The sequence below is a fragment of the Thalassophryne amazonica genome, chromosome 21 (genome assembly GCF_902500255.1).
Source record: "Thalassophryne amazonica chromosome 21, fThaAma1.1, whole genome shotgun sequence".
NCBI classification, from domain to species: domain Eukaryota; kingdom Metazoa; phylum Chordata; class Actinopteri; order Batrachoidiformes; family Batrachoididae; genus Thalassophryne; species Thalassophryne amazonica.
Window position 1 is genome coordinate 18,192,744 of NC_047123.1, and position 25,670 is coordinate 18,218,413.

At 43.3% G+C, this 25,670-nt stretch overlaps 1 protein-coding gene across 11 annotated transcripts in view; it reads left to right on the top strand.

Annotated features, from left to right (window-relative positions):
• The first annotated feature begins 827 nt into the window (after positions 1–827).
• gphnb (gephyrin b) overlaps positions 828–25,670 on the top strand; it is a 305,397-nt gene continuing 280,554 nt past the window's right edge. For 6 of the 11 annotated variants that reach the window (XM_034162749.1, XM_034162750.1, XM_034162751.1 and 3 more), the window contains exon 1: positions 829–984. In XM_034162749.1, coding sequence (XP_034018640.1) covers positions 921–984 — 64 coding nt within the window. In that variant the 5' untranslated portion in view covers positions 829–920. Of the gene's footprint in view, positions 985–25,670 lie in introns of all 11 variants that reach the window. The other 5 variants (XM_034162748.1, XM_034162754.1, XM_034162758.1 and 2 more) reach the window with 2 other exon arrangements.

The window sequence follows — 25,670 nt, forward strand, 5'->3', positions numbered from 1 at the left end:
GGGCTCCACAAAATGTCGTCGAAATTAACAATATATAGTAATCGCTTTATAACTACCAAGGTATATGTTTTAGTCACCCGGCTCCTCTAAAATGTGGTATCAATGCACACACACATCACTTAGAATGATTGCAAGTTCAGTAAACTTGCACATAGGTATAAATAAAGATAAGTGAAGTTTTAAGAGTGGCTGGAATAAATATTTAGGAAACCTAAATTTTTGGAGTGTGGAGTTAAATTTGTCTCATTAATACTTTCAAATGCAGAGAGGGTGATGTACAAATATCCTTTGATTTGTACACGTGTGTTGTGATCCACAAACACAAATTTCTGATTTGTAACGTGTGTGGGTTTTTACAAATAAATGTTCATTTGCAAAACTGAAAATTCTGTTTTGCATTGGTGGATCACCGAACACACACATTCATCACTTTGCTCAGTTATGCAATATTGAGACATTCTCAGTGCAAACTGCAGTTGAGATCCACAAATAGTCAGTCGCTATTCACATTATTGGCAGAATTATTGGGGGAGCTGAGGGGGGGTTTGGCTCATTATTGGGTGGGCTTAAGCCCCCCCCCAAGCTCCCTCCCCCTCCCAAGCTCCCTCCCCCCTTGGCGCCGCCACTGTTCTCCATCATATTTCACGCGGGGGGGGGGTGGTTCCCACACACACAGTGCTGCACGCGACCAGCGGAGAGCGAGCGAGTGCGCGCGCGCGCCTCCGTGGGTGTCCCCGCGATCGCTCTGCGCTCGACTCCTCTGGCCTGGCGCGGCTGCCGTAATCCCGGCCCTCCACCTCTTCATCCTCCTCCTCCTCTTCCTCCTACTGGTGCTCCGGCTCCCTCTCCTCTCTAAGTTCGATGCGCTCGGCTCTGGGCCCTGCCGTGAGTTGTCGGTGCGGGCGACAGCGCTGCTGAACATGGCGTCGGACGGGATGATTTTAACCAACCACGACCACCAAATCCGGGTTGGAGTCCTGACAGGTAAAACGCGCCGCCGCCTCCCGTCAGCACCCCGCCGATCCTCCGGTGCCGTCTGGAGCTTCGTGCGCGGCGGCTGGTTCTCGCGGCGGCTGTCGGCCACGCTGATTTTTTTTGTTTTTTTTTATCTGTGTGAGTGATTTAATTATTTATTTTCGTTTCACCCTTTTTTTTTTTCTTCTTTATCGTCCGCATGCAGTCAACGCCGGGAACATGGGAACGTGCGCTCTGCGCTGGTGCGTGTGCGCTCGTGCCGAGGTGTTGATGTGCGCTGAATAATTCATGTCCGAGCCGAAAATGACAGCAGAATAAAAACACATTACGCAAGCACACACACACACACACACACACACACACACACACACACACACACACACACACACACACACACAGTTGATCACAGTGGGGTTTTTAAATCCTCTTTCGTGTCGCTCACGACACTTGCTGATGATGATGTTGATGATGATAATGATGGTGATGCATCTTTGGCCTTTAAAAGCATCGGCTGATCTGAACAGAAATCCGATGGTGCGTTTGTGTGACTATTGTTTTTGAGCGGCACCGACGCAGCGCCGGCTCGGCTCGGTCGGTCCAGTTCGGTTCGGGTAAATTCTCCTGACGTTCCCGCGGTGATGACGGCGTGTCTGGAGCTCAGCGGAAACCTGCGCTTGGATGTGATGTGTTTTGCTTCTTTTTTTTTCCAGCGCGTCTTCTCCTCTGCAGCTTCTGCTTTGTCATTGTTTTCTGATCACCATCACAACAGGGATTCAAAGGTATCAGGATTTTTTTTGTTAATCAGTATTTTCGTGTGGATGGAATCACAGGACCCCGCCCCTCCCGTGTCCATCCTGAGTGAGGCTGGATCTATCAATATTTCATGAGCGCCTTGATCGGGCCTCTTCGGAGGTGATGTGGGGACTGTGGACCCTCCTGAAATCTGTCAGGGAAACCCCCACCTCCATCACCACAGCCGCCCCTCTCCTCCTTCATCCCTCCTCCTCCTCCTGCCTGCACCGGAGCGCTGAGATGGAGAGCCGCTGTCCATGGTGCTGAAACTCAGCATCGCTCACCAATCAGTGCGGTGCTGTGACCCTCTCCGGTAAATACTGCATCAGATAGCAGCACGGAGGCGCAGAGCCCCCTTTTTTTTCCCTCCTCTACTCCTCTCACCGCGTTGTTTGCTTTGTGCCGGGTTACCAACTCTGTCCTTTTTGTCTCCTCATCAGCTGAGGTTCCTTTCCCTGTTTCCCTGTGTGTCATCACTCATTGTGACAGATTTCCAGGTTGATCTCGCAGTGCCGCGTTCACACTTCCTGCATCTGTATCGCGCTGCTGAGATACAGGTGTGATGGAGAGAAAAATCGCCTTAAGGCCTTTTTTTTTTTTTTTTTTTTTGGATGTGATCTCTGCAGCTGTGAATTTTCAGGTAGGCTGCATCACTCGTACAACCGTGCAGTCACCGCAGCATCCTCGCCGTGAGATCGGGTCTGGTGTGAGCTGAATGCTAAACTTGATCTCCTTACTGGGAGGGTCAAGGTCAGTAGTGTTTCCTGCACACTGCCGCCCTCCCCTCTCCTCTGAAGGTGGGAGGGTGGGGACGGGGCATGACCTTGACCTTGGCTTTCCACATCCCTTCCAACAGGTGATGGAGCCCTTTGGGACATTTTGGCATCTCCTATTTGAACTTGAAGCACGCGAAGCTGAGATGACGCGTCAAGTAATGTACACATGTATTTTGTGTAATGTTTGGAAAAGAGGGTTATTGTGAGGAGATACGTGCAGGAAACTTGAAATAGGATAATTGGGGTGAACGCACTGTCAGTTGTCAAATATGTCAGATGGAAATGTGTGCTTTGTTACGAGCGGAATGAAAGCCTCTCACACTGCTCAGTCTGTGGTTTTTGGGTTGTTTTTCTATCTGTGTGCTCCTGTGCGCACGCTGTATAGAAGCTCTGTGCTGACTTTCTAGCTGTCAGTGTTTCTTCCTATTTAGCACAAGTTTGAAGACTCCCCCAGGGTCCGATGTGCACGAATACACCCTCACTCATCTGACTATAGTGGTGCTAGAAAGTATATGAACTCTTGGGCTTGAAGTGTGACAGGAGCAGACTTGTGAGGGAAGCCACCAAGGCAGATATGACAACGCGGAAGGTGTTATTGGCTTTTTTGTCTATTATTGACAAGATGCCAAAACAATGAGGATAGCAGGGGTGGTGGCCAATTGGTTAATGCACTTGGTTTCAGTGCAGAAGGTTCCGGGTTCAATCCCACCCCTGCAACATTTCTCCATGTTATGTGGAATTGCATCAGGAAGGGCATCCGGTGTAAAACCTGTGCCAATTCAACATGCAGATCCACCTTGGATTTGCTGTGGCGACCCCGAGTACAAAACAAGTGAGCAGCCGAAGGGACTTACTTACCAAAACAATGAGGCTAATAAAGTATATGAGCCCATGGGCTTGGCCCGTGCCAGAAGGCAATAATTGAGGGAAGCTATCAAGACAGCTATGACAACTTTGAAGAAGTTATATGTTTCTGTGGGTGTTTTTCGGAGAGAAGCCAAAATAATGGGGATAATATGAATGCTTGAGCTTGGACAGCATAAAAAATAGAGTAGTGAGGGAAGACGCCAAGACAGCCATGACAACTCTGAGGGTTTTTGAAGGATTCTGTGGCTGTGATTGGATAGATACCAAAATAATTAGGAATAATAAATTGTGAATCCTTGGGCTTGGACAGTGCAAGAAGGGCACTAGTGAGGGAAGCCACCAAGACAGCCATGACAACTCTTGAGCGAGTTACAGGATTATTTCTGTGATTGCAGCTACTTCCGGCACAAGACTGGTTACAGAATCGTTAGCTTTGCCTGTGAGGTCAAAACAAAGTCAGCATATCTGACAGTGGTACGCAGTATAACAGATAAATGTACCCTTTGAACTTATCAGTGTGTGCACAGTTTGTTAATACTGTCATATGGGTGCAGAATGAGAACGTTATGTATTATTAATAACACCTGGCTTTTATTTCTGGGCTTCTATGCTGTGCCTTCTGCTGCTGTATGTGGTGCTGCCCCCAGTGGTTGAAAAAGGCAAGCAGAGGCAGCGCTGGAAAGTCATTTGGCGATGCTGCATATTCGAAATTGGATATTTGTGAAAACGTTGATAAAGCAGGCGACTTAATGTGGCAGCAGCCAACAACCTCCTGTTTGTTAAATTCTGGCGCTGATGTCCGCTCATTAGACATGAAAGCCAGATGTGCAGAACTACGTGAAGGAACGTATGGATGTTTTCCACAGTTTGGACAAAGTTTCAGTTGCTACAGAATTTGAATATTATCTTTATTTATCTGCTGCTTGTGTGCAGTTTAGGGGTGTACCCATCTCTTTTCGGAGATCAATTGGCAACAATTAATTGTCAGTAAGTATTTAAGTATCACAGGCAGAACCTCAGCATTTTTGAGAGTGAAAACTGGCGTTCCTCAGGGGTGTGTTCTGGCTCCTGCATTGTTCAATGTTTGCACGGACTGGGTGTTGGATTGTGGAAATCGGCAGCTTTGGTGCTTTTAACAGTGTGGAAAGGGTTAGTGAGCTTTACTTTGTGGACGATGCTGAGATGTTCTAGAAATCAATGGATACCCTGATTGAGGCACTTGAGAAGCTGAGTGAGAAATCAGAGTTTCTGAGTTTGCAGTGGTTCTAGATGAAGATGATCTAGGCTTTCAGTGATTTCAAGACTTGACCATCAGCCGTCTGTCTGTATGCAATGAAAGTGTTGAACTTGTAGGAGGATTGACTTATCTTGGTAGTGACATTCATGTCCTTGGGCTTTTGACATCAGGAGACACCTGGCAAGAGCCTATGGAGTCATGAGGACACTGGACAGAGGTGTTTGGCAGTGCCATGCCTTTGCAGGATAACAAAGGTCCAAGCCTTCAGGATCCTGGTGCTTCCATTGTACTGTGTGGTTGTGAGGCTTGGAGGCTAACCAGTGATTTAAGGTGGATGTTTTTGTACTAGGTCTCTTCTGAGAATCCTTGGGTACCACTGGAAAGACTTTGTTTCAAATGAACAACTGTTCATATGGAGAACGCTGATGAGGCATATCTCTTGCATTGTGAGGGAGCACCAGGTATGACATTTTGGTCATGTGGTGCATTTATGTGTATGATCTAGCATGGAGGTGCCTCAGTGTTGAGGACCTCAACAACTGCAAAAGATCATGAGAACATTTATATTTCCCCTGATTGCCGTCAGTAGATGGCTGATTTGTGGAGGTGGGGATGGACGATTGTCTACGTGGATGGTTTACATCTAACACCCAAGGCCGTAGCATGGATGCATACGGGAGTGTGCAACACCAGTGTGTGTGATCCCCAACCTGACCTGGTGTAAATGGAGTCCAAGATATACTTGGTGCCCTGGAAGTGTTCCTTGAGTCATTCTCTGATTTGTTAAAAGGACAGTGGCAGTGAAAGTGTCATTTATTACTCTCTCTAACCACAGCCTTGTTGTCAAAAACTTTCAAGGCATTCTGCAGTGCCACCTAATGGATATTTTCCGTAACATCTGTGCCAACGTTCCTCTGTTTGAAATCTGTGAATGGATTTAAATATGTGTAAATGGGCATAAATGACCCCATGTGGCACTGATTAAATCAAATTTGATTGCGGCCTCATGGGCTAACATACTTTTTATCCTTCATTCCTCTGGGGTCCAAGGGTATTTTATTTTTTTTTCCCATTAATTCCCATTTGATGGTACTTTCCTTCAGTATAATGCCCATATGGTGCATATCAAAATGTTCACAGCAATCTCAGCATTCTGAAAATGTGTCACATATTTCTGTAGAGCCCTGTATAGAGAAATAATTTGGCTCAAAACCTGAAAATATGAAATGTGTTTTTGGAAATTCTTCAAATATTGATGTGGATGCACTGTTTTGGTGCTAGAAATGGGTATACCAAAGTATTTAGGTCACAAAAGTAATGTAATATATGAAAAATATTTTAAAACAATCTATAATAAATTAAAATAAATGAATATGTCCCATGCAGTGCAGCAGTACCACCCACTCGGAATTGCATTCCTAAACAGCATATTTGTAAAATAATATCATTTATCTATCTACTGGATGGCTTCTCTTTTGGATTCATTCCCTTTTTAATTAATAAAGTGCATTAGTGATGAAAACCAATGTCAAAAAATGTCCATTACAGCCTTGGGGGTGGGGTAATTGCTGCACAGATCCTTAAAAAACAAACAAACAAAATCCCTTCATGTTTTTCCACGAGGATTTTCTTTGTGAGCCTAAATAATAAAAGTGTTTTCAGGTTGATGGGAGAGAGTTTGAGTGTTTACTGGTATATTTTTCTGTGAGATCTCTTACTAAGAGATGCTGCAGGGCAGAGTGCAGCCTCTCGTGGGGACTGGGGGAGATATGACCATGTGAAACTCTCCTGCCTCTAGGATAGGCTGTGAGTCAAAAATCATCTGGAGAGCAGATGGATATTCCAGCTGAGAATTTACAGTTTCAGGAAATTGTTGAATGTAGGATCTGTGACATTCTATCACTGTTTTATGATTAGAAACACAATGAAAAGCACACTTTGACGAGCCGGCGTGTCCATGGATCCCAAAGTGTTAATAATAGTTATATTTGTTCCTGCGCTGATCACGCAGACTTGCTGTCATATTTCAAAATCTGCAATTGTCACCCCAAATTATCGTTTGCTTTCAACTCCACCTTAAGACGGCTTTATAAAAATAAAATCAAAGCTGTCCATTGTGCTGATATTGTTGACCTAACTGTGGATATGTAAAACATGCATATGTCACATTTGCTTGTGCTTTACTGGCTCTGCTGTTTGTTACTGTGCACAGATGCTGAGCTCTGTTGGAAAGCATAGCTTAGCAAATCTTCCTGACCTGCAGCCCCAGAAGCAGCTGTTGTATACACACCTCCTATGATCACACATTGTCACAGTAACAATGAGAGAGAGCCCTAAAAACTTACTGGCTGTTTTAACTATTTGTTACAATTTCTTCTGGTCCTTAATGTACATGTTACCAAATGTACAACCACTACACCATTTATATTTGAAGGTGGAACTATAATTCCCTTTTTAATAAAATCTATGGTCATCTCATGTAACAAGAAGGTTACAAATGTCTTCTTATGGCTTCGGACAGTGGACTTATCTCTGTGCTTGTTCTGTTGGACCTCAGTGCTGCTTTTGATACTGTTGACCATAAATTTTATTACAGAGATTAGAGCATGTCATAGGTATTAAAGGCACTGCGCTGCGGTGGTTTTTGAATTCATATTGTCTAATAGATTACAGTTTGTTCATGTAAATGGGGAATCTTCTTCACAGACTAAAGTTGATTATGGAGTTCCACAAGGTTCTGTGCTAGGACCAATTTTATCACTTTATCATGCTTCCCTTAGGCAGTATATTAGACGGTATTGCTTAAGTTTTCATTGTTACGCAGATGATACCCAGCTTTATCTATCCATGAAGCCTGAGGATACACACCAATTAGCTAAACTGCAGGATTGTCTTACAGACATAAAGACATGGATGACCTCTAATTTCCTGCTTTTAAACTCAGATAAACTGAAGTTATTGTACTTGGCCCCACAAATCTTAGAAGCATGGTGTCTAACCAGATCGTTACTCTGGATGGCATTTCCCTGATCTCTAGTAATACTGTGAGAAATCTTGGAGTCATTTTTGATCAGGATATGTCATTCAAAGCACATATTAAACAAATATGTAGGACTGCCTTTTTTGCATTTACGCAATATCTCTAAATCAGAAAGGTCTTGTCTCAGAGTGATGCTGAAAAACTAATTCATGCATTTATTTCCTCTAGGCTGGACTATTGTAATTCATTATTATCAGGTTGTCCTAAAAGTTCCCTAAAAAGCCTTCAGTTGGTTCAGAATGCTGCAGCTAGAGTACTGACGGGGACTAGCAGGAGAGAGCATATCTCACCCGTGTTGGCCCTCTCTCATTGGCTTCCTGTTAATTCTAGAATAGAATTTAAAATTCTTCTTCTTACTTATAAGGTTTTGAATAATCAGGTCCCATCTTATCTTAGGGACCTCGTAGTACCATATTACCCCATTAGATCGCTTCGCTCTCAGACTGCGGGCTTACTTGTAGTTCCTAGGGTTTGTAGAGTAGAATGGGAGGCAGAGCCTTCAGCTTTCAGGCTCCTCTCCTGTGGAACCAGCTCCCAATTCAGATCAGGGAGACAGATACCCTCTCTACTTTTAAGATTAGGCTTAAACTTTCCTTTTCGCTAAGGCTTATAGTTAGGGCTGGATCGGGTGACCCTGGACCATCCCTTGGTTATGCTGCTTTAGACGTAGATTGTGGGGGGTTCCATGATGCACTGTTTCTTTCTCTTTTTGCTCCGTATGCATCACTCTGCATTTAATCATTAGTGATCGATCTCTGCCCCCCTTCACGGCATGTCTTTTTCCTGGTTTTTTCCCTCAGCCCCAACCAGTCTCAGCAGAAGACTGCCCCTCCCTGAGCCTGGTTCTGCTGGAGGTTTCTTCCTGTTAAAAGGGAGTTTTTTCCTTCCCACTGTTGCCAAGTGCTTGCTCACTAGGGGGTCGTTTTGACCGTTGGGGTTTTTCATAATTATTGTATGGCCTTGCCTTGCAATATGGAGCACCTTGGGGCAACTGTTTGTTGTGATTTGGCGCTATATAAGAAAAAAGTTGATTGATTGATTGATTGATCTCCTTTGTTTTCTTCGCATTAACCCTAAAATTTTCTGTACACCCTTTAATAATCCTTCTCAAAACCCTCTAGGGATACAATGTTAGAGTTTACGCAACCCACTAATGCTGTATCATCAGCATATTTTAAATAGGTGTGGTCTGAGGAGGTTGCTTGGTAGTTATTGGCAGTGGTGGGCACACTTCCGGTAATAGATAATTATCGAAGATAATGTTTTCATTATCGGATTATCTTTTTAGATGAATTTAAAAACCATCATCTGACTAATTATCTTCCGATGAATTACCGTCCGATAACTTTTAGACCGATAACGTACTAAATTAAGCTGAACAGTGGAAAACATTTTCAAAACTGTTAAAGCTGTTGAGACCTACCTGTTAAAAGTTTTCCTAATAGGCATGTTGTTCTATCCTCTGCAATCAGAATCCACTCTATCGTCTGTAAGCAAAGGAGAACTGGTGACCAAAAAAATCATTTCCTTTAACACCATACTAATATAATCGCAATGTCACCAAGTCATCCAGAGGCATACATGTTTACTTATGGTTCAAATTTTTAACCCACTCATTTTAGAAAAGTTATTTTAAATTATTGTCATGTCTGAAGCTTGTAAAGTGAAAATATCAGATATGTTTTCGTTTTAAAGTAATGTGCTAATTTTTAGGTTTTGTGAGCACATGCTGTGCCAGGCAGCAATGCATTATGGGTAGCATAAGGTAATCTCAGACGTTCACGACAGGACAAATGCATTTCAGACACTCTGTCAGGGTCCACAGATAACAGCATTAAACTCTAGTGCCTAAAACTGTCGTGAATATATTCTCTGGGTTTATAGACGTTAGTGTATTTGCGTTTGTTAAATTCCACACATCTTAAATGTAGCAGACACGGATTATCTGGAATTTTCAAGGCCGCTACTGCCATCTACTGGCCAGGAGTGTTCATGGCAGTATTAAACATCTGGGTACATGGCTGCTCTCAAAGTGTTGGTATTGCCCCATGTACACCGCCAACCCGTTCACATTTCTAACCGTTTTTCCCCACTCGACGACACACCCGCCGAGGATCAAACTCTGGTCATTGGCGCTTCTGTTTTGAGAAATGTGAAGTTAGCGACACCAGCAACCATAGTCAATTGTCTCCGGGGGCCAGAGCAGGCGACATTGAAGGAAATTTGAAACTGCTGGCTAAGGCTAAGCGTAAATTTGGTAAGATTGTAATTCACGTCGGCAGTAATGACACCCGGTTACGCCAATCGGAGGTCACTAATATTAACATTGAATCGGTGTGTAACTTTGCAAAAACAATGTCGGACTCTGTAGTTTTCTCTGGGCCCCTCCCCAGTCGGACGGGAGTGAACATGTTTAGCCGCATGTTCTCCCTGAATTGCTGGCTGTCTGAGTGGTGTCCAAAAAATGAGGTGGGCTTCATAGATAATTGGCAAAGCTTCTGGGGGAAAACCTGGTCTTGTTAGGAGAGACGGCATCCATCCCACTTTGGATGGAGCAGCTCTCATTTCTAGAAATCTGGCCAATTTTCTTAAATCCTCCAAACCGTGACTATCCAGGGTTGGGACAGGAAGCAGAGTTGTAGTCTTACACACCTCTCTGCAGCTTCTCTCCCCCTGCCATCCCCCTCATTACCCATCCCCGTAGAGACGGTGCCTGCTCCCAGACCACCAGTAACCAGCAAAAATCTATTTAAACATAAAAATTCAAAAGAAAAAATAATATAGCACCTTCAACTGCACCACAGACCTAAAACAGTTAAATGTGGTCTATTAAACATTAGGTCTCTCTCTTCTAAGTCCCTGTTAGTAAATTATATAATAATTGATCAACATATTGATTTATTCTGCCTTACAGAAACCTGGTTACAGCAGGATGAATATGTTAGTTTAAATGAGTCAACACCCCCGAGTCACACTAACTGCCAGAATGCTCGTAGCATGGGCCGAGGCGGAGGATTAGCAGCAATCTTCCATTCCAGCTTATTAATTAATCAAAAACCCAGACAGAGCTTTAATTCATTTGAAAGCTTGACTCTTAGTCTTGTCCATCCAAATTGGAAGTCCCAAAAACCAGTTTTATTTGTTATTATCTATCGTCCACCTGGTCGTTACTGTGAGTTTCTCTGTGAATTTTCAGACCTTTTGTCTGACTTAGTGCTTAGCTCAGATAAGATAATTATAGTGGGCGATTTTAACATCCACACAGATGCTGAGAATGACAGCCTCAACACTGCATTTAATCTATTATTAGACTCAATTGGCTTTGCTCAAAATGTAAATGAGTCCACCCACCACTTTAATCATATCTTAGATCTTGTTCTGACTTATGGTATGGAAATTGAAGACTAACAGTATTCCCTGAAAACTCCCTTCTGTCTGATCATTTCTTAATAACATTTACATTTACTCTGATGGACTACCCAGCAGTGGGGAATAAGTTTCATTACACTAGAAGTCTTTCAGAAAGCGCTGTAACTAGGTTTAAGGATAGATTCCTTCTTATGTTCTCTATGCCATATACCAAACAGTGCAGAGTAGCTACCTAAACTCTGTAAGTGACATAGAGTATCTCGTCAATAGTTTTACATCCTCATTGAAGACAACTTTGGATGCTGCAGCTCCTCTGAAAAGAGAGCTTTAAATCAGAAGTGCCTGACTCCATGGTATAACTCACAAACGTGCAGCTTAAAGCAGATAACCCGTAAGTTGGAGAGGAAATGGCGTCTCACTAATTTAGAAGATCTTCACTTAGCCTGGAAAAAGAGTCTGTTGCTCTATAAAAAAAGCCCTCCGTAAAGCTAGGACATCTTACTACTCATCACTAATTGAAGAAAATAAGAACAACCCCAGGTTTCTTTTCAGCACTGTAGCCAGGCTGACAAAGAGTCAGAGCTCTATTGAGCCGAATATTCCTTTAACTTTAACTAGTAATGACTTCATGACTTTCTTTGCTAATAAAATTTTACTCTTAGAGAAAAAATTACTCATAACCATCCCAAAGACGTATCGTTATCTTTGGCTGCTTTCAGTGATGCCAGTATTTGGTTAGACATCGCGACGGAGCACTTTATCAGCTAACCTTCATTAGCGTTGGCAGGCTAACTAGCTTGCTAACGCTTTCGTTTTTATTTTTTTTATTTTTTTTATTTTATTTTAGCACCGTTGTCGTGTGTTGCCTGTGCTGCTTCATGGCCTGTTTGGTGCCTTGATTGGGGCACTCCTTCTGCGGAATCACCTCTGGATTATTTGCACATTATTCACTTTGTGTGTTTTTGGGAATCCGCTAGCTTAGCGTAGCTACTAGCTCTTAGCCGATTTAGCATGGCGGCTTCTCCTGTCTCTCCCGCACTTTTCTGCTCTGGGTGTGAAATGTTTAGTTATTCCTCGGCCTCCTTTAGCAGTAACGGTACTTGTAATAAGTGCAGCTTATTCGTAGCTTTGGAGGCCAGGCTGGGCGAAGTGGAGGCTCGGCTCCGCACCGTGGAAAATTCTACAGCTAGCCAGGCCCCTGTAGTCGGTGTGGACCAAGGTAGCTTAGCCGCCGTTAGTTCCCCCCTGGCAGATCCCGTGCAGTCGGGGAAAGCAGGCCGACTGGGTGACTGTGAGGAGGAAGCGTAGCCCTAAACAGAAGCCCGTGTACACCGTCAACCCGTTCACATCTCTAACCGTTTTTCCCCACTCGACGACACACCCGCCGAGGATCAAACTCTGGTTATTGGCGACTCTGTTTTGAGAAATGTGAAGTTAGCGACACCAGCAACCATTGTCAATTGTCTTCCGGGGGCCAGAGCAGGCGACATCGAAGGACATTTGAAATTGCTGGCTAAGGCTAAGCGTAAATTTGGTAAGATTGTAATTCACGTCGGCAGTAATGACACTCGGTTACGCCAATCGGAGGTCACTAAAATTAACATTAAATCGGTGTGTAACTTTGCAAAAACAATGTCGGACTCTGTAGTTTTCTCTGGGCCCCCTCCCCAATCAGACCGGGAGTGACATGTTTTAGCCGCATGTTCTCCTTGAATTGCTGGCTGTCTGAGTGGTGTCCAAAACTTGTAGTTCCTAGGGTTTGTAAGAGTAGAATGGGAGGCAGAGCCTTCAGCTTTCAGGCTCCTCTCCTGTGGAACCAGCTCCCAATTCAGATCAGGGAGACAGATACCCTCTCTACTTTTAAGATTAGGCTTAAAACTTTCCTTTTCGCTAAGACTTATAGTTAGGGCTGGATCGGGTGACCCTGGACCATCCCTTGGTTATGTTGCTTTAGACGTAGACTGTGGGGGGGTTCCCATGATGCACTGTTTCTTTCTTTTTTTGCTCCGTATGCATCACTCTGCATTTAATCATTAGTGATCGATCTCTGCCCCCCTTCTCGGCATGTCTTTTTCCTGGTTCTTTCCCTCAGCCCCAACCAGTCTCAGCAGAAGACTGCCCCTCCCTGAGCCTGGTTCTGCTGGAGGTTTCTTCCTGTTAAAAGTGGAGTTTTTCCTTCCCACTGTGGCCAAGTGCTTGCTCATAGGGGGTCGTTTTGACTGTTGGGGTTTTTCGTGGTTATTGTATGGCCTTGCCTTGCAATATGGAGCGCCTTGGGGCAACTGTTTGTTGTGATTTGGCGCTATATAAGAAAAAGTTGATTGATTGATTGATTGATTGATTGATTAGACTCTTTCTCTCAGATTGTTCTGTCTGAGTTATTTTCATTAGTTACTTCATCCAAACCATCAACATGTCTATTAGACCCCATTCCTACCAGGCTGCTCAAGGAAGCCCTACCATTATTTAATGCTTCGATCTTAAATATGATCAATCTATCTTTGTTAGTTGGCTATGTACCACAGGCTTTTAAGGTGGCAGTAATTAAACCATTACTTAAAAAGCCATCACTTGACCCAGCTATCTTAGCAGAAACAGCATTAGTAAAGGTTACAAATGATCTTCTTATGGCCTCAGACAGTGGACTCATCTCTGTGCTTGTTCTGTTAGACCTCAGTGCTGCTTTTGATACTGTTGACCATAAAACTTTATTACAGAGATTAGAGCATGCCATAGGTATTAAAGGCACTGCGCTGCGGTGGTTTGAATCATATTTATCTAATAGATTACAATTTGTTCATATAAATGGGTAATCTTCTTCACAGACTAAGGTTAATTATGGAGTTCCACAAGGTTCTATGCTAGGACCAATTTTATTCACTTTATACATGCTTCCCTTAGGCAGTATTATTGACGGCATTGCTTAAATTTTCATTGTTATGCAGATGATACCCAGCTTTATCTATCCATGAAGCCAGAGGACACACACCAATTAGCTAAATTGCAGGATTGTCTTACAGACATAAAAACATGGATGACCTCTAATTTCCTGCTTTTAAACTCAGATAAAACTGAAGTTTTTGAATAACTGAAGGTTTTGAATAATCAGGTCCCATCTTATCTTAGGGACCTCATAGTACCATATCACCCCAATAGAGCGCTTCGCTCTCAGACTGCAGGCTTACTTGTAGTTCCTAGGGTTTGTAAGAGTAGAATGAGAGGCAGAGCCTTCAGCTTTCAGGCTCCTCTCCTGTGGAACCAGCTCCCAATTCAGATCAGGGAGACAGACACCCTCTCTACTTTTAAGATTAGGCTTAAAACTTTCCTTTTTGCTAAAGCTTATAGTTAGGGCTGGATCAGGTGACCCTGAACCATCCCTTAGTTATGCTGCTATAGACTTAGACTGCTGGGGGGTTCCCATGATGCACTGAGTGTTTCTTTCTCTTTTTGCTCTGTATGCACCACTCTGCATTTAATCATTAGTGATTGATCTCTGCTTCCCTCCACAGCATGTCTTTTTCCTGGTTCTCTCCCCTCAGCCCCAACCAGTCCCAGCAGAGGACTGCCCCTCCCTGAGCCTGGTTCTGCTGGAGGTTTCTTCCTGTTAAAAGGGAGTTTTTCCTTCCCACTGTCGCCAAGTGCTTGCTCACAGGGGGTCGTTTTGACCGTTGGGGTTTTTACGTAATTATTGTATGGCCTTGCCTTACAATATAAAGTGCCTTGGGGCAACTGTTTGTTCTGATTTGGCGCTATATAAATAAAATAGATTGATTGATTGATTGATTGTCCATTGTCCAGGCGCTTTTTGTGTGCATATATTTGTTAACTTTGTATTCTAAAACTACGGTTAGAAGTAATTCCGACTCCTTATCGGTCCACACGAACGAGGTTGGCGCCGTGTTTTTAGTTTTTGTGGAAGTGACGACAAGAGAATAAGGCTCCTGATTGGATAGAATTTCAATCAGTACCGCCACCCAAAGGTTTGGCAGACTATTTACAACACATTTATACAGTTCGATGTGGATGGATTTTTCTTTTAAATGACGTAGTGTGGATGAAGTTTTTTCCCCAAACTGAAAGGGTAAGATATTCGGTTTTACAAATACCCGACAACGCGTGTACATGGCCTTATGTCTGTGAAAGGCACTATATAAATAAATTTACTTACTTACTTACTAATATTGAGTGCACGTTTTACAACATCATAAAAGTTTTAAAACATGCAATTGCGATGACACTTCCAGGGCGCCGTAAAATGCCTGTTTTTACAAATAAAAATGGAATATTTTACAAAAGCACATTTATCTTTAAACCAACACACGTCACATTAACGTGTTGGTTTACATAATGGATTACTGAACCAATCACTGTTTAGCACTTTTACCCAGAATTCTTTGCGGTCTGTGTTTGTTACAAAACCTCAGAATTAGTGCCTTATTCAACATTAAAAGATATGTTATATTTTAACTTTGTTCAAATGACAGAATTGACATTAATGGAGTTATTCTATCAGTATTTTCAAAAACCATACGAGGGCTGTCCGTAAAATATAGGTCCTTTTTATTTTTTTCAAAAACTATATGGATTTCATTCATATGTTTTTACGTCAGACATGCTTGAACCCTCCTGCGCATGCGTGAGTTTTTCCATGCCTGTCGGTGACGTCATTCGCCTGTGAGCACTCCTTGTGGGAGGAGTCGTCCAGCCCCTCGTCGGAATTCCTTTGTCTGAGAAGTTGCTGAGAGACTGGCGCTTTGTTTGATCAAAATTTTTTCTAAGCCTGTGAGACACATCGAAGTGGACATGGTTCGAAAAATTAAGCTGGTTTTCAGTGAAAATTTTAACAGCTGATGAGAGATTTTGAGGTGATTCTGTCGCTTTAAGGACTTTTCACGGTGCGAGACGTCGTGCAGTGCTCTCAGCTGCCGTCGTCAGCCTGTTTCAAGCTTAAAACCTCCACATTTCAGGCTCTATTGATCCAGGACGTCGTGAGAGAACAGAGACGTTTCAGAAGAAGTCGGTTTCAGCATTTTATCCGGATATTCCACTGTTAAAGGAGATTTTTTTAATGAAAGATGTGCGGACGGGTCCGCGCGTCGGGACGCAGCCGACGCGGTGCGGCGGCACAGGAAAAACACCTCCGTGTTGATAACCATTTGTTAAAATCCAGTTGGCTTTTGATGGCTTTCAGTGGAGTGAGTATATGAAAAATTGTTTATCAGCTGGAGATGTTCCAACTTGTCCTCAAGGCTTCCAACAGAGGTGTTTTTCCTGTGACGGAGCATCGCGGCGGCTGCGAGCCGACGCTGCAATCCGCCCGCACGTCTTTCATTAAAAAAATCTCCTTTAATAGTGGAATATCCGGATAAAATGCTGAAACCGACTTCTTCTGAAACTTCTCTGTTCTCTCACGACGTCCTGGATCAATAGAGCCTGAAATGTGAAGGTTTTAAGCTTGAAACAGGCTGATGACGCTGCCTGAGAGCGCTGCGCAACTACTCGCACCGTGAAAAGTCCTTAAAGCGACAGAATCACCTCAAAATCTCTCATCAGCTGTTAAAATTTTCACTGAAGACCAGCTTAATTTTTCGAACCATGTCCACTTCGATGTGTCTCACAGGTTTAGAAAAAAATTTTGATCAAACAAAGCGCCAGTCTCTCAGCAACTTCTCAGACAAAGGAATTCCGACGAGGGGCTGGACGACTCCTCCCACAAGGAGTGCTCACAGGCGAATGACGTCACCGACAGGTGTGGAAAAACTCACGCATGCGCACGAGGGTTCAAGCATGTCTGACGTAAAAACATATGAATGAAATCCATATAGTTTTTGAAAAAAATAAAAAGGACCTATACTTTACGGACAGACCTCGTAAGTTAGTATGACTTTATTTTTCAAGACCTCCGCCTGACCGGAGTGTTGAAATTGATAGGGTGCTGGCTTTATGGCTGCTCTCACTGTGCCTCTGTGGTGAGAGCGCTGTTGTAAACAAGAGCTTCAAGCAGGGGCATAATGTTGAAAGAAAAATGATTATGATTAGTAAAGAGTTGATTTCGTGGGTGCTCTCAGGATTTGTCTGTGCTGCTTCCTGCAGGGGCAGCATGGTCAAACATTCTTTCTTATTCTTTAGGTCTTTTACTGCTTTTGATGCTTTCAAAAGCAATCGTGTTAAAAATCACTTTCAGCTCTTTAGTAACTGCAAATGTCCCATAGTCAACACCGGAATTTATCAGTTATCGATTATCTGTAACTTCGATAGATTTTTGGGTGGTTTATCGGTTTATCTTATCAAAGATAACTTTTCAGTTATCTTATTATCTGTTATCGAAGTTAATTTTTTGGTTATCTGTGCCCACCACTGGTTATTGGTCTATAAGGTGATCAGAATAGGGGACAGAAGGCACCCTTGTGGTGCCCCTGTGTTTATAGCTTTTAGCGTTGACACATGAGTTAAAATAGACTTGTTGACTACGGTTCCTCAAAAAGTTAAAGCTCCACAAAATTAATCTTGGGTTAACTGCAAACTGTACCAGTTTTTGTACCATCAGGTGAAGTTGGATTGTTTTAAAGGCACTGCTGAAGTCTATGAACACAATCTTGGCAAGACGAGTTGGCTGTTCTTGGTGCTCAAATATGTTTGTTGTCAAGGCCAGCAGTGCCTCTTCATCCCGTCTCTCTGTGCAATATGCAGATTGGTTTGGGTCTAAGGATGGTGTGACCTCACATAAAAGCTGTTTCAGGATTATTTTTTCCAAACATTTCATTGGTGTAGATGTTCGAGCAACAGGGCGCAGGTCATTAAGTTCCCTAGGTTTATTGTTTTACATTCTGATGGGTACGGGCACCATCAGAACTTTTTTCATAGACAAGGAAACTACACCAGTGCCTATGACAGCTGGAACAGCTTTTGCAAGGGCTGTGCCAACTGATCTACACACCACTCATGATGTCCTGTTGTAAATACCTTCAGGCACACTAGCTTTAGGGCCCCGTCACACGAGAGCATGAATGCCATATGAGTCACACAAATTGGAAAAACTAACAGAGCTGCAGTTGTACAGGACAGACATTCGTACCACTGTGCAAGTGCTGCCTGAGGTCTAGGTGGAAGGCAAGTCGATAGGGGGGTGGGGGGGCCTGGCAGTCGAGCGTTGTGGTCCGCTTTGTTGATGACCTGCTGTGTCACACTGTTGGTTGTCAAATGACATCCAACCTATGGGCCGATTACATGTAAACCAGGGTCCGCTGACCATTGCATCACTGGAGTGCATGTGTAGATGATGAATGCTGTTTGAATGTCGTACAGCATTCATGCTCTAGTGTGATGGGAGGATGGTCGCAGACATTCAGCCAGGATTCAACATGCTTGAACAATTCGTACAGCCCCACAAATGCAGTTCAAATTGCATACGAATTGCCATATGAATGCCATACCACATTCGTATGGCAGTCAGAATGTGGTATGACTGCAACTCGATCTCCGTTCGAATGTTTCCCAACACAAATGTAGAGTTAATGTGCTCTGGCCACATGAATGTCCGGAATGCTGTTAGAGGTGCTCGAATGCAGCTCAAACTGCACAAATGTCGTTCAAATGTCCATTCAGACGGCATTCGTGCTTTAGTGTGACGGGGGTGTTACAGGGGTTCACATGTCTAAGGTAATGGTGCATTTACACATGAGCAAGACGCGTTACTAATGTCATTTTTCTGTCATTCGTGACACATTCCTGACATTCTTAACGTGACTTAACGCATCTGAATAGGTTTCTTAATAATGCGTGTTGGTGCGTGAAATTCTTGATATTCGTGGAGCATGTTTTTGCCTGTCACAAAATCTTCCACGAATGTCACACACCATCCACATTTCGTGTAGGTCGCAACTGAGCGTATTGATCCGTCTTGATGAGTAGTGATCCTTAATAGAGCGTGACAACGTTCGTAGTGGTTCCTGTGATGGTTCTTGGAGCCCAAACTGTCACGTGTTATTACGAAGTGACACGAAAACTGTCAAGTTTTGACACAACTTGTAACGTGGCGTCACCATTTCACTGCACGCACGACAAATCAGTTTTCTGTCACTTGCCGAAGAAGAACAGTGACGCGAAGTCAGCCAAGTGTCGTCCCACAGTTCCTGCTGAAGCTCCTCAGCGCGCTCCTGCAGGTGTTCCACCTGCTGCTTGTGCCAGATGTTTGGGAAAATGCGCGAGCCGCGAGCCACATGAAGCCCCACATCTGGCTCTGTCCGTCTCCTCCTCCTCCTCTCTGCACCACTCCATGGCACAGAGCACAACTACGCATGCAGTCACAAAGTTCTTCTGAAAAACTGGAGCGATCTGGATGAATATGGGTGTGTGTGTGGAGACAATTCACCTCGTTCACAATGTGACAGAACTTAACGATACGCTGTTATGGGCAACAACGCGGAACACTATTCTTGACCATGCGTAATGGTTCCTGATCATTCTCCAGCAACATGTGCCATTAATCGTAACGTGTGGTAACAGGTTGCAGCAGTTCCTGAGGACACCTGACACCTCTGCCCCGAATCATCACATTCGTGATCAGTGGCCAAGAATGTGTACTTCGTGGCATTCGTGACTTGTCGTCGTTATGTGTAAACGCAGCTTAAGACTTAACATCGTCTATAGAAATGTCAGTGTCCACACACTTCATACGACTGATTTCTTTATAAACCAATCCCTGCTCAAAAACATAAATATCAAATCTGCAGTTAAAATCATTCAAGTCACTGGCCATTTCAAGTAGGTTTTCCACGGCCATGAGATATTTCTTAGGCTTGTAGCCTGTAATTGCCTGATCTCCCTGCCATGCTCTCCTAGCATCATTTTTGAAATGGTTCTCTAATTTGCGTTTATATGCTGTTTTACAGTCCATAATCATACTTTCTATGCTTTTCTACACAGTCCTTTTCTCCTGATTTGAACAGTTGCTTTTTATTTTTAAGAAGTTTTATTTCTGGGGTTACCCAGGGCTTGTTGTTGGGAAACATCTTAGCAACCTTTTTGGGAATGATTATGTCCTCACAGAATGTTATGCACCCCGAGATAGCAAGTGCCGCATAGTTTTCGGTCCCGTCGGTCACTACATTCCAATCCCTGCACTCTAGCCAATCTTGCAGTGACTGGGATGCAGCAGCAGTCCAGCGCTTAATCTCCACCTTTCTGACTTTCTCACGCATAGGCGGGCATCAATTTGAACATGTGATCTGAGTTCCCTTGCCCGGGCGGTGCTTTAGAGTAGAAGGTGTCCTGGATAGTGTCACGAGTGGGATCATTGACATATTGCTGGTATGTGGGTAAGTGCTCCTTTAGGCTGCATAAATTGAAGTCTTCCATCACAAAGGTAGCAGAATCTGGAGCCTTTTACTCCGCCTGAACTACAAGATCATGGGTCATGGAAGCAGCATCTTGTGTTTCAGCAGATGGTGGGATATACACAACAAAAAAGTCTTACTTGGTGTATTTGTCTAGGCAGATGATAGGACCTTAAGCTGAGCGCTAGTAAGTCAGTGTCCATCGTGCATACTTGGTGCTTCAATGCAGGGTAACAGCACTTATCATTAATACATACACACACTTCCACCCTTGCTTTTTGCGGAGTTTTGGTTGCGGTCCATCCTTTCCAGCATGAAACCTTCCAGGTCAGCTGCAGAATCAGGGTCTGCCAGGTTTATCTGTCAGGCAGATAAGGCAGGATCGCCAGTAGTCCGAGAAGTACTCAGTGCAGGCGGCAGTTCATCCACGTTGTTCCATAGGCTTTGGACATTACCGAGTATGACAGATGGAAGAGACTGTCTGTAGGGTTGCCTTTTAATCCACTCCCGGATTCCGCCTTTCCTCCCATGTTTCCTTGTTTTGCCGTTTTTGCCTCGGACATATTCGGGTGGTAACAGCTACGTGTCTTTGAAGCAAGGATGCTATGAAGGGAGTCCGATACTTAAAAAGTCCAGGGTGTAGGTGAGCCAAACTATCTGGCAAGCAGTGTGTTGGGTTAAGTCGGCCAACAAAGTGATTTGGTATGAACAGGAAAACTATTTGGTTCAGTTCAAGGAGAGGGCCAACACGTTATTGGTTTATGGCTTAATTAATCCACAGTATGACAGTGTATAAAAGTGCACATTAAAACAAACAAACACAAGTAGGAGACATGCAGGGACTCTGTCGCGACTCGCGCGTGTGCCACTTCTGTGCATATACAAGGGGCTGTGTGGTATTATTGCATGGCAGCGCTCCAAGCATAGGCCTCGGATGTTCTTGCATGTGTGGCTCCATTCACATCCCACAGAACTCCCGTTGATGGCGTCTGCTAACAGTCTGTGGGTTGACTCCAGCTCGTCCTCAAAGACAACATGGAAATGCGCTTGCCACTGTGCTACCACCGACAAGGGCAGAAAGGCGTTTGTCTACAACAGACGACACAAGTTTCCATTCATCTCTATCTCTTGCTTATTTTTTTGTCAGCTACAGTTGTAACAACTGATTGACACTTAGAGTATGTGTGTGTCTTTCCAAACCTACATGTCCATCAGAAAGACATGAACTGGCACAAGGCAGGTTCCTCAAACAACCACGTCTGGATTGACATCTTATGATTATCAGTAATTTGGCAAACTAAATATAGGAAGTTTTAAGAAGTTCTTTGTACCACTTGACCATTAAGCTGTATAACTGGGGAGTCATCAGATGAAGTTTTTTTTAAGGGTTTTTTTTGTTGGGTCCTGGTGCTTCCTGTTGCTTGAGGGACATGTACACTAACCAGCAACCTACAGGGGTGACTAGGTGTCATTCATACTTGGTCTCATCAGAGAATCCTTGGTTACTCTGAGAATGACTTTGTCTCAGATGACCTTAGGAAGGCTTGGATGAGGAATATCACTTGCTTTGTTCATCCAAACGTTAAGGGTTTGGTGTTGGATGAGCTCTATATAGACCGAGGTTCACACTACCATCGGTGTTGTCCCAGTCCACCCAGCTTTAACATGTTAGCTGAGGTATACAGACATAAGCAAGCACTGATCCAATAAACCTCAGGCATCAGGATCTTTATTGGTCTTACTATCCCTAGTCTTGGAAATATTATGGATCAAACCATTTTTGTTGAAGTTGGTGAAGGACATCTGCTGATCTGGATGGCCCATTCTGCAAGGAACAGTTGCGAAGGTCAATATTTTTACTAATGTGATTTAAATGTACAGTATCTTCCCTGCCCTCTGTTGCCCCTACGGCATGCTTGGTTGCCTCTGCCAGCTGCTCTGTTGCCCCCACACTTTGAGTCATTTTGGGCAGAATCCCTGGAAACGTCTTTGGTATAATTTAAAGGAAAAGAAAGCCCACTGATAATTTTACCATTAGGTTGGTAGATATTGATATTGAGAGCCCATATGAAAAGTTGTAGGCATGTGTAATCAGTTATGTTAAAGTTAAGAGCGTTCTTGTATGGCTGGTCTAAAGCCACCAGCAGGCAGCCATGTTGGCTGCTGTAACAGCGATGTGTTATGTCACATGGGCACAGAGGTTGAACACTCCGCCAGTGTCACCCTGCAGTATAGAAGAGGCAAAGATGATTAGAGGTCTCAAACTCATTCCAGAAAGGGCCGAGAGGGCGCAGGTTTTCTTTGCAGCCACCCACTCCACCAACATCACTTTGAGCAGGTGGAATCAGTTACTCAGTGAGATCACGTGGTGGAGTGGCTGGTTGCAAAGAAAGCCAACACCCTCTAGGCCCTTTCTGGAACGAGTTTGAGACGTCTTAGACAGAAACATTTTTTTAACTTTTAAATATGTACCATAAATGCTGTTTTTCTGATGCGCATGTCATCCAGCACGCGCATGGTGTCTCGCGGCATCTGATCTCCACTTGCAGAACTGAATCCCGCTAATTTTAATTTTTTTTTTCTTTGTGCATCATGAGATAATGTCATCCTGCAGTCAGGATCGCATGTTGTCTGTGGTAAAAGGTGGATTACGTTTTCAACTTGTAGTCAGACGGTAGGGGGGGGGAGACTCAGCTGACTGATCTGATGGGAGGCGTGACTGCAGTGCAAAGTGCCAGAGGGGCTTTTCTTCTTCCACGACAAGGATTTAATTGTTTTCAGACGTCATTTTCTGCAGGATGTGTCGATGAATCCACTACAACTAACAGGTAAGACTTTATATTTATTGTGTGTGTGAATTTACGCCACATTACGCTTTCAGCCAATTAATGGACGGCATCAATTGACATGTTTCGACTTATCAGAAAGCCCGTAAAAATCCATAAATTAGCCCCATAATTAAGTTGCAGTGTTCAAAGCGTGTGGGGAAAAAAGTAGCGGCTTATAGTCCGGAAATTACAGTACTTACCTTTCTGTGCTCATGCTACGTCACAGCATTCTGCAAGCGATCCGGGAGATTTTTTCTGATTGGTTAAAATTGTTTGTCAATGGCAGTATTTCTGAAATCGTCTGATGGCTGAATTCTGACTTTCGGAGGTGGATATTTCAGTTGTAAGGGCTCCTTATTTTCATTTTATATGCATCAGTTGTTAGTTTATAGCACAGTCGATCTTCTCAGCTGTATTTTATCAGTGAGTTTTCTTTTCCTTTAAATCCAGGTCTTAAACTACTCATTTTAGACTTGACAAGCTTCAACATTTAGCATTTTAACCCATCTGACAATATATTTACTTGACCTACAGAAACAAGGACTTGTACTACAATGGCAGGTCAATAAATGAGAACCAATGCTGAGATTTATCTATAATTAAAATGATCAAACTCTCAGTTAATATGAAAAAACCTACAAATCTGTTATTGATATCTATGTATCTATCTACCTATCTGTCTATCTATCGATCTATCTTAGAGTGATAGAAATATCTTAGAGAAACAGGAGTCATTATTAGACCAGTAGATGTCAGTAGTTTCAAGTGGGCTATACGGCTCATGATATTATTGAAGCCTCTGGTATAAGATGTTCAGTATGTATATCTGTAATCCAGTGGTGGGCACAGCCAACTGAAAAGTTAGCCTCGATAACCGCCAATCCGCTAACTGAAAAGTTAACTTTTGTAATGCTAAACTACAAAAAAATTGGCAGACGTTAGAGCTAACCGCTAACTTTCAATATTGATTCGGTACACTGTTGGCTACTGATAATCCAGTTCCAAGTTTAAGCACCGCAGGGGCTTCTAAGCAAATTCAAAGGTGATCACAAACCCAAAACGAACAATGAGACAGAGATTTTATCTTTTATGTACCCTGCTTGCTGCTGCAAAGAAATCTCACTTACTTTTCACACACATCAACACAGAAGGTGGCAGGAGACATCAAACGCAAGGCACTTGTCATTCATGGTTTCATTTATAAACAGAACTAATTCTGGACAGTTTATCAACATTAATGATAACTCTGTTATTTTTACAAAGTGAAAATATCACACATATCTTTCAAAGTAATGCGCTAATTCTGAAGGTTTTAAGCGTTAACTGACACACCAAAAAATTTTTAAAAGTTTTGGGGCATCTTGGTCTGTCTCACAGCATGATAGCTATGTGTCAAACAAGAGCAGCACACCTGCGGTGCATTTTGGTAACATATTTACACTTTAGTTTCTTTCACATATGCACAAACTCTGTGCATGTCATCTGGCTGTGTTAGCATAGAGCCGGTTGCCAGTTAACACTTTATTAACACTTTCCTCTTTTTTAATACGTAGGAAGTCTCTTGTGAGTATGCACAAGATAAAGCATGGATGAAACATTCTTCCCTGTAAGTCAGGTACTGCTTTCCACATAAGTACATGAGTTCTCCATATTTCCCTGCTGAGACTGTGCAGGTCAGGGCCGTAGCCAGCAAGGAAAGAGGATGGAATGCAACAAACACACACCCATAGAGTAAAGCCCCGTTTACACATAGACGGTTTTGTCGGCGGGTAGTACGTAGACGGAAGTTCGCGGTAGTTCCGTCTGTTTTCACGGTGGAAAGGGGCGGAGCATTTCGCCAGCGTTTTGACCGCTATACTATCCACAAATACGCGGATAAAACGCCACTAAATCCGCCAAATAAAGCTGCGTTTTGACGCCGTAGCATCCGGCACACGTCAGGCAACGGGGGTTAATACCCAGTTCAATCAATCAATCAATTTTATTTATATAGCGCCAAATCAAGAAGAATTTTAAATTCTATTCTAGAATTAACAGGAAGCCAATGAAGAGAGGCCAATATGGGCGAGATATGCTCTCTCCTTCTAGTCCCCATTAGTACTCTAGCTGCAGCATTTTGAATTAACTGAAGGCTTTTCAGGGAACTTTTAGGACAACCTGATAATAATGAATTACAATAGTCCAGCCTAAAGGAAATAAATGCATGAATTAGTTTTTCAGCATCACTCTGAGACAAGACCTTTCTAATTTTAGAGATATTTGCGTAAATGCAAAAAGCAGTCCTACATATTGTTTAATATGCGCTTTGAATGACATATCCTGATCAAAAATGACTCCAAGATTTCTCACAGTATTACTAGAGGTCAGGGTAATGCCATCCAGAGTAAGGATCTGGTTAGACACTATGTTTCTAAGATTTGTGGGGCCAAGTACAATAACTTCAGTTTTATC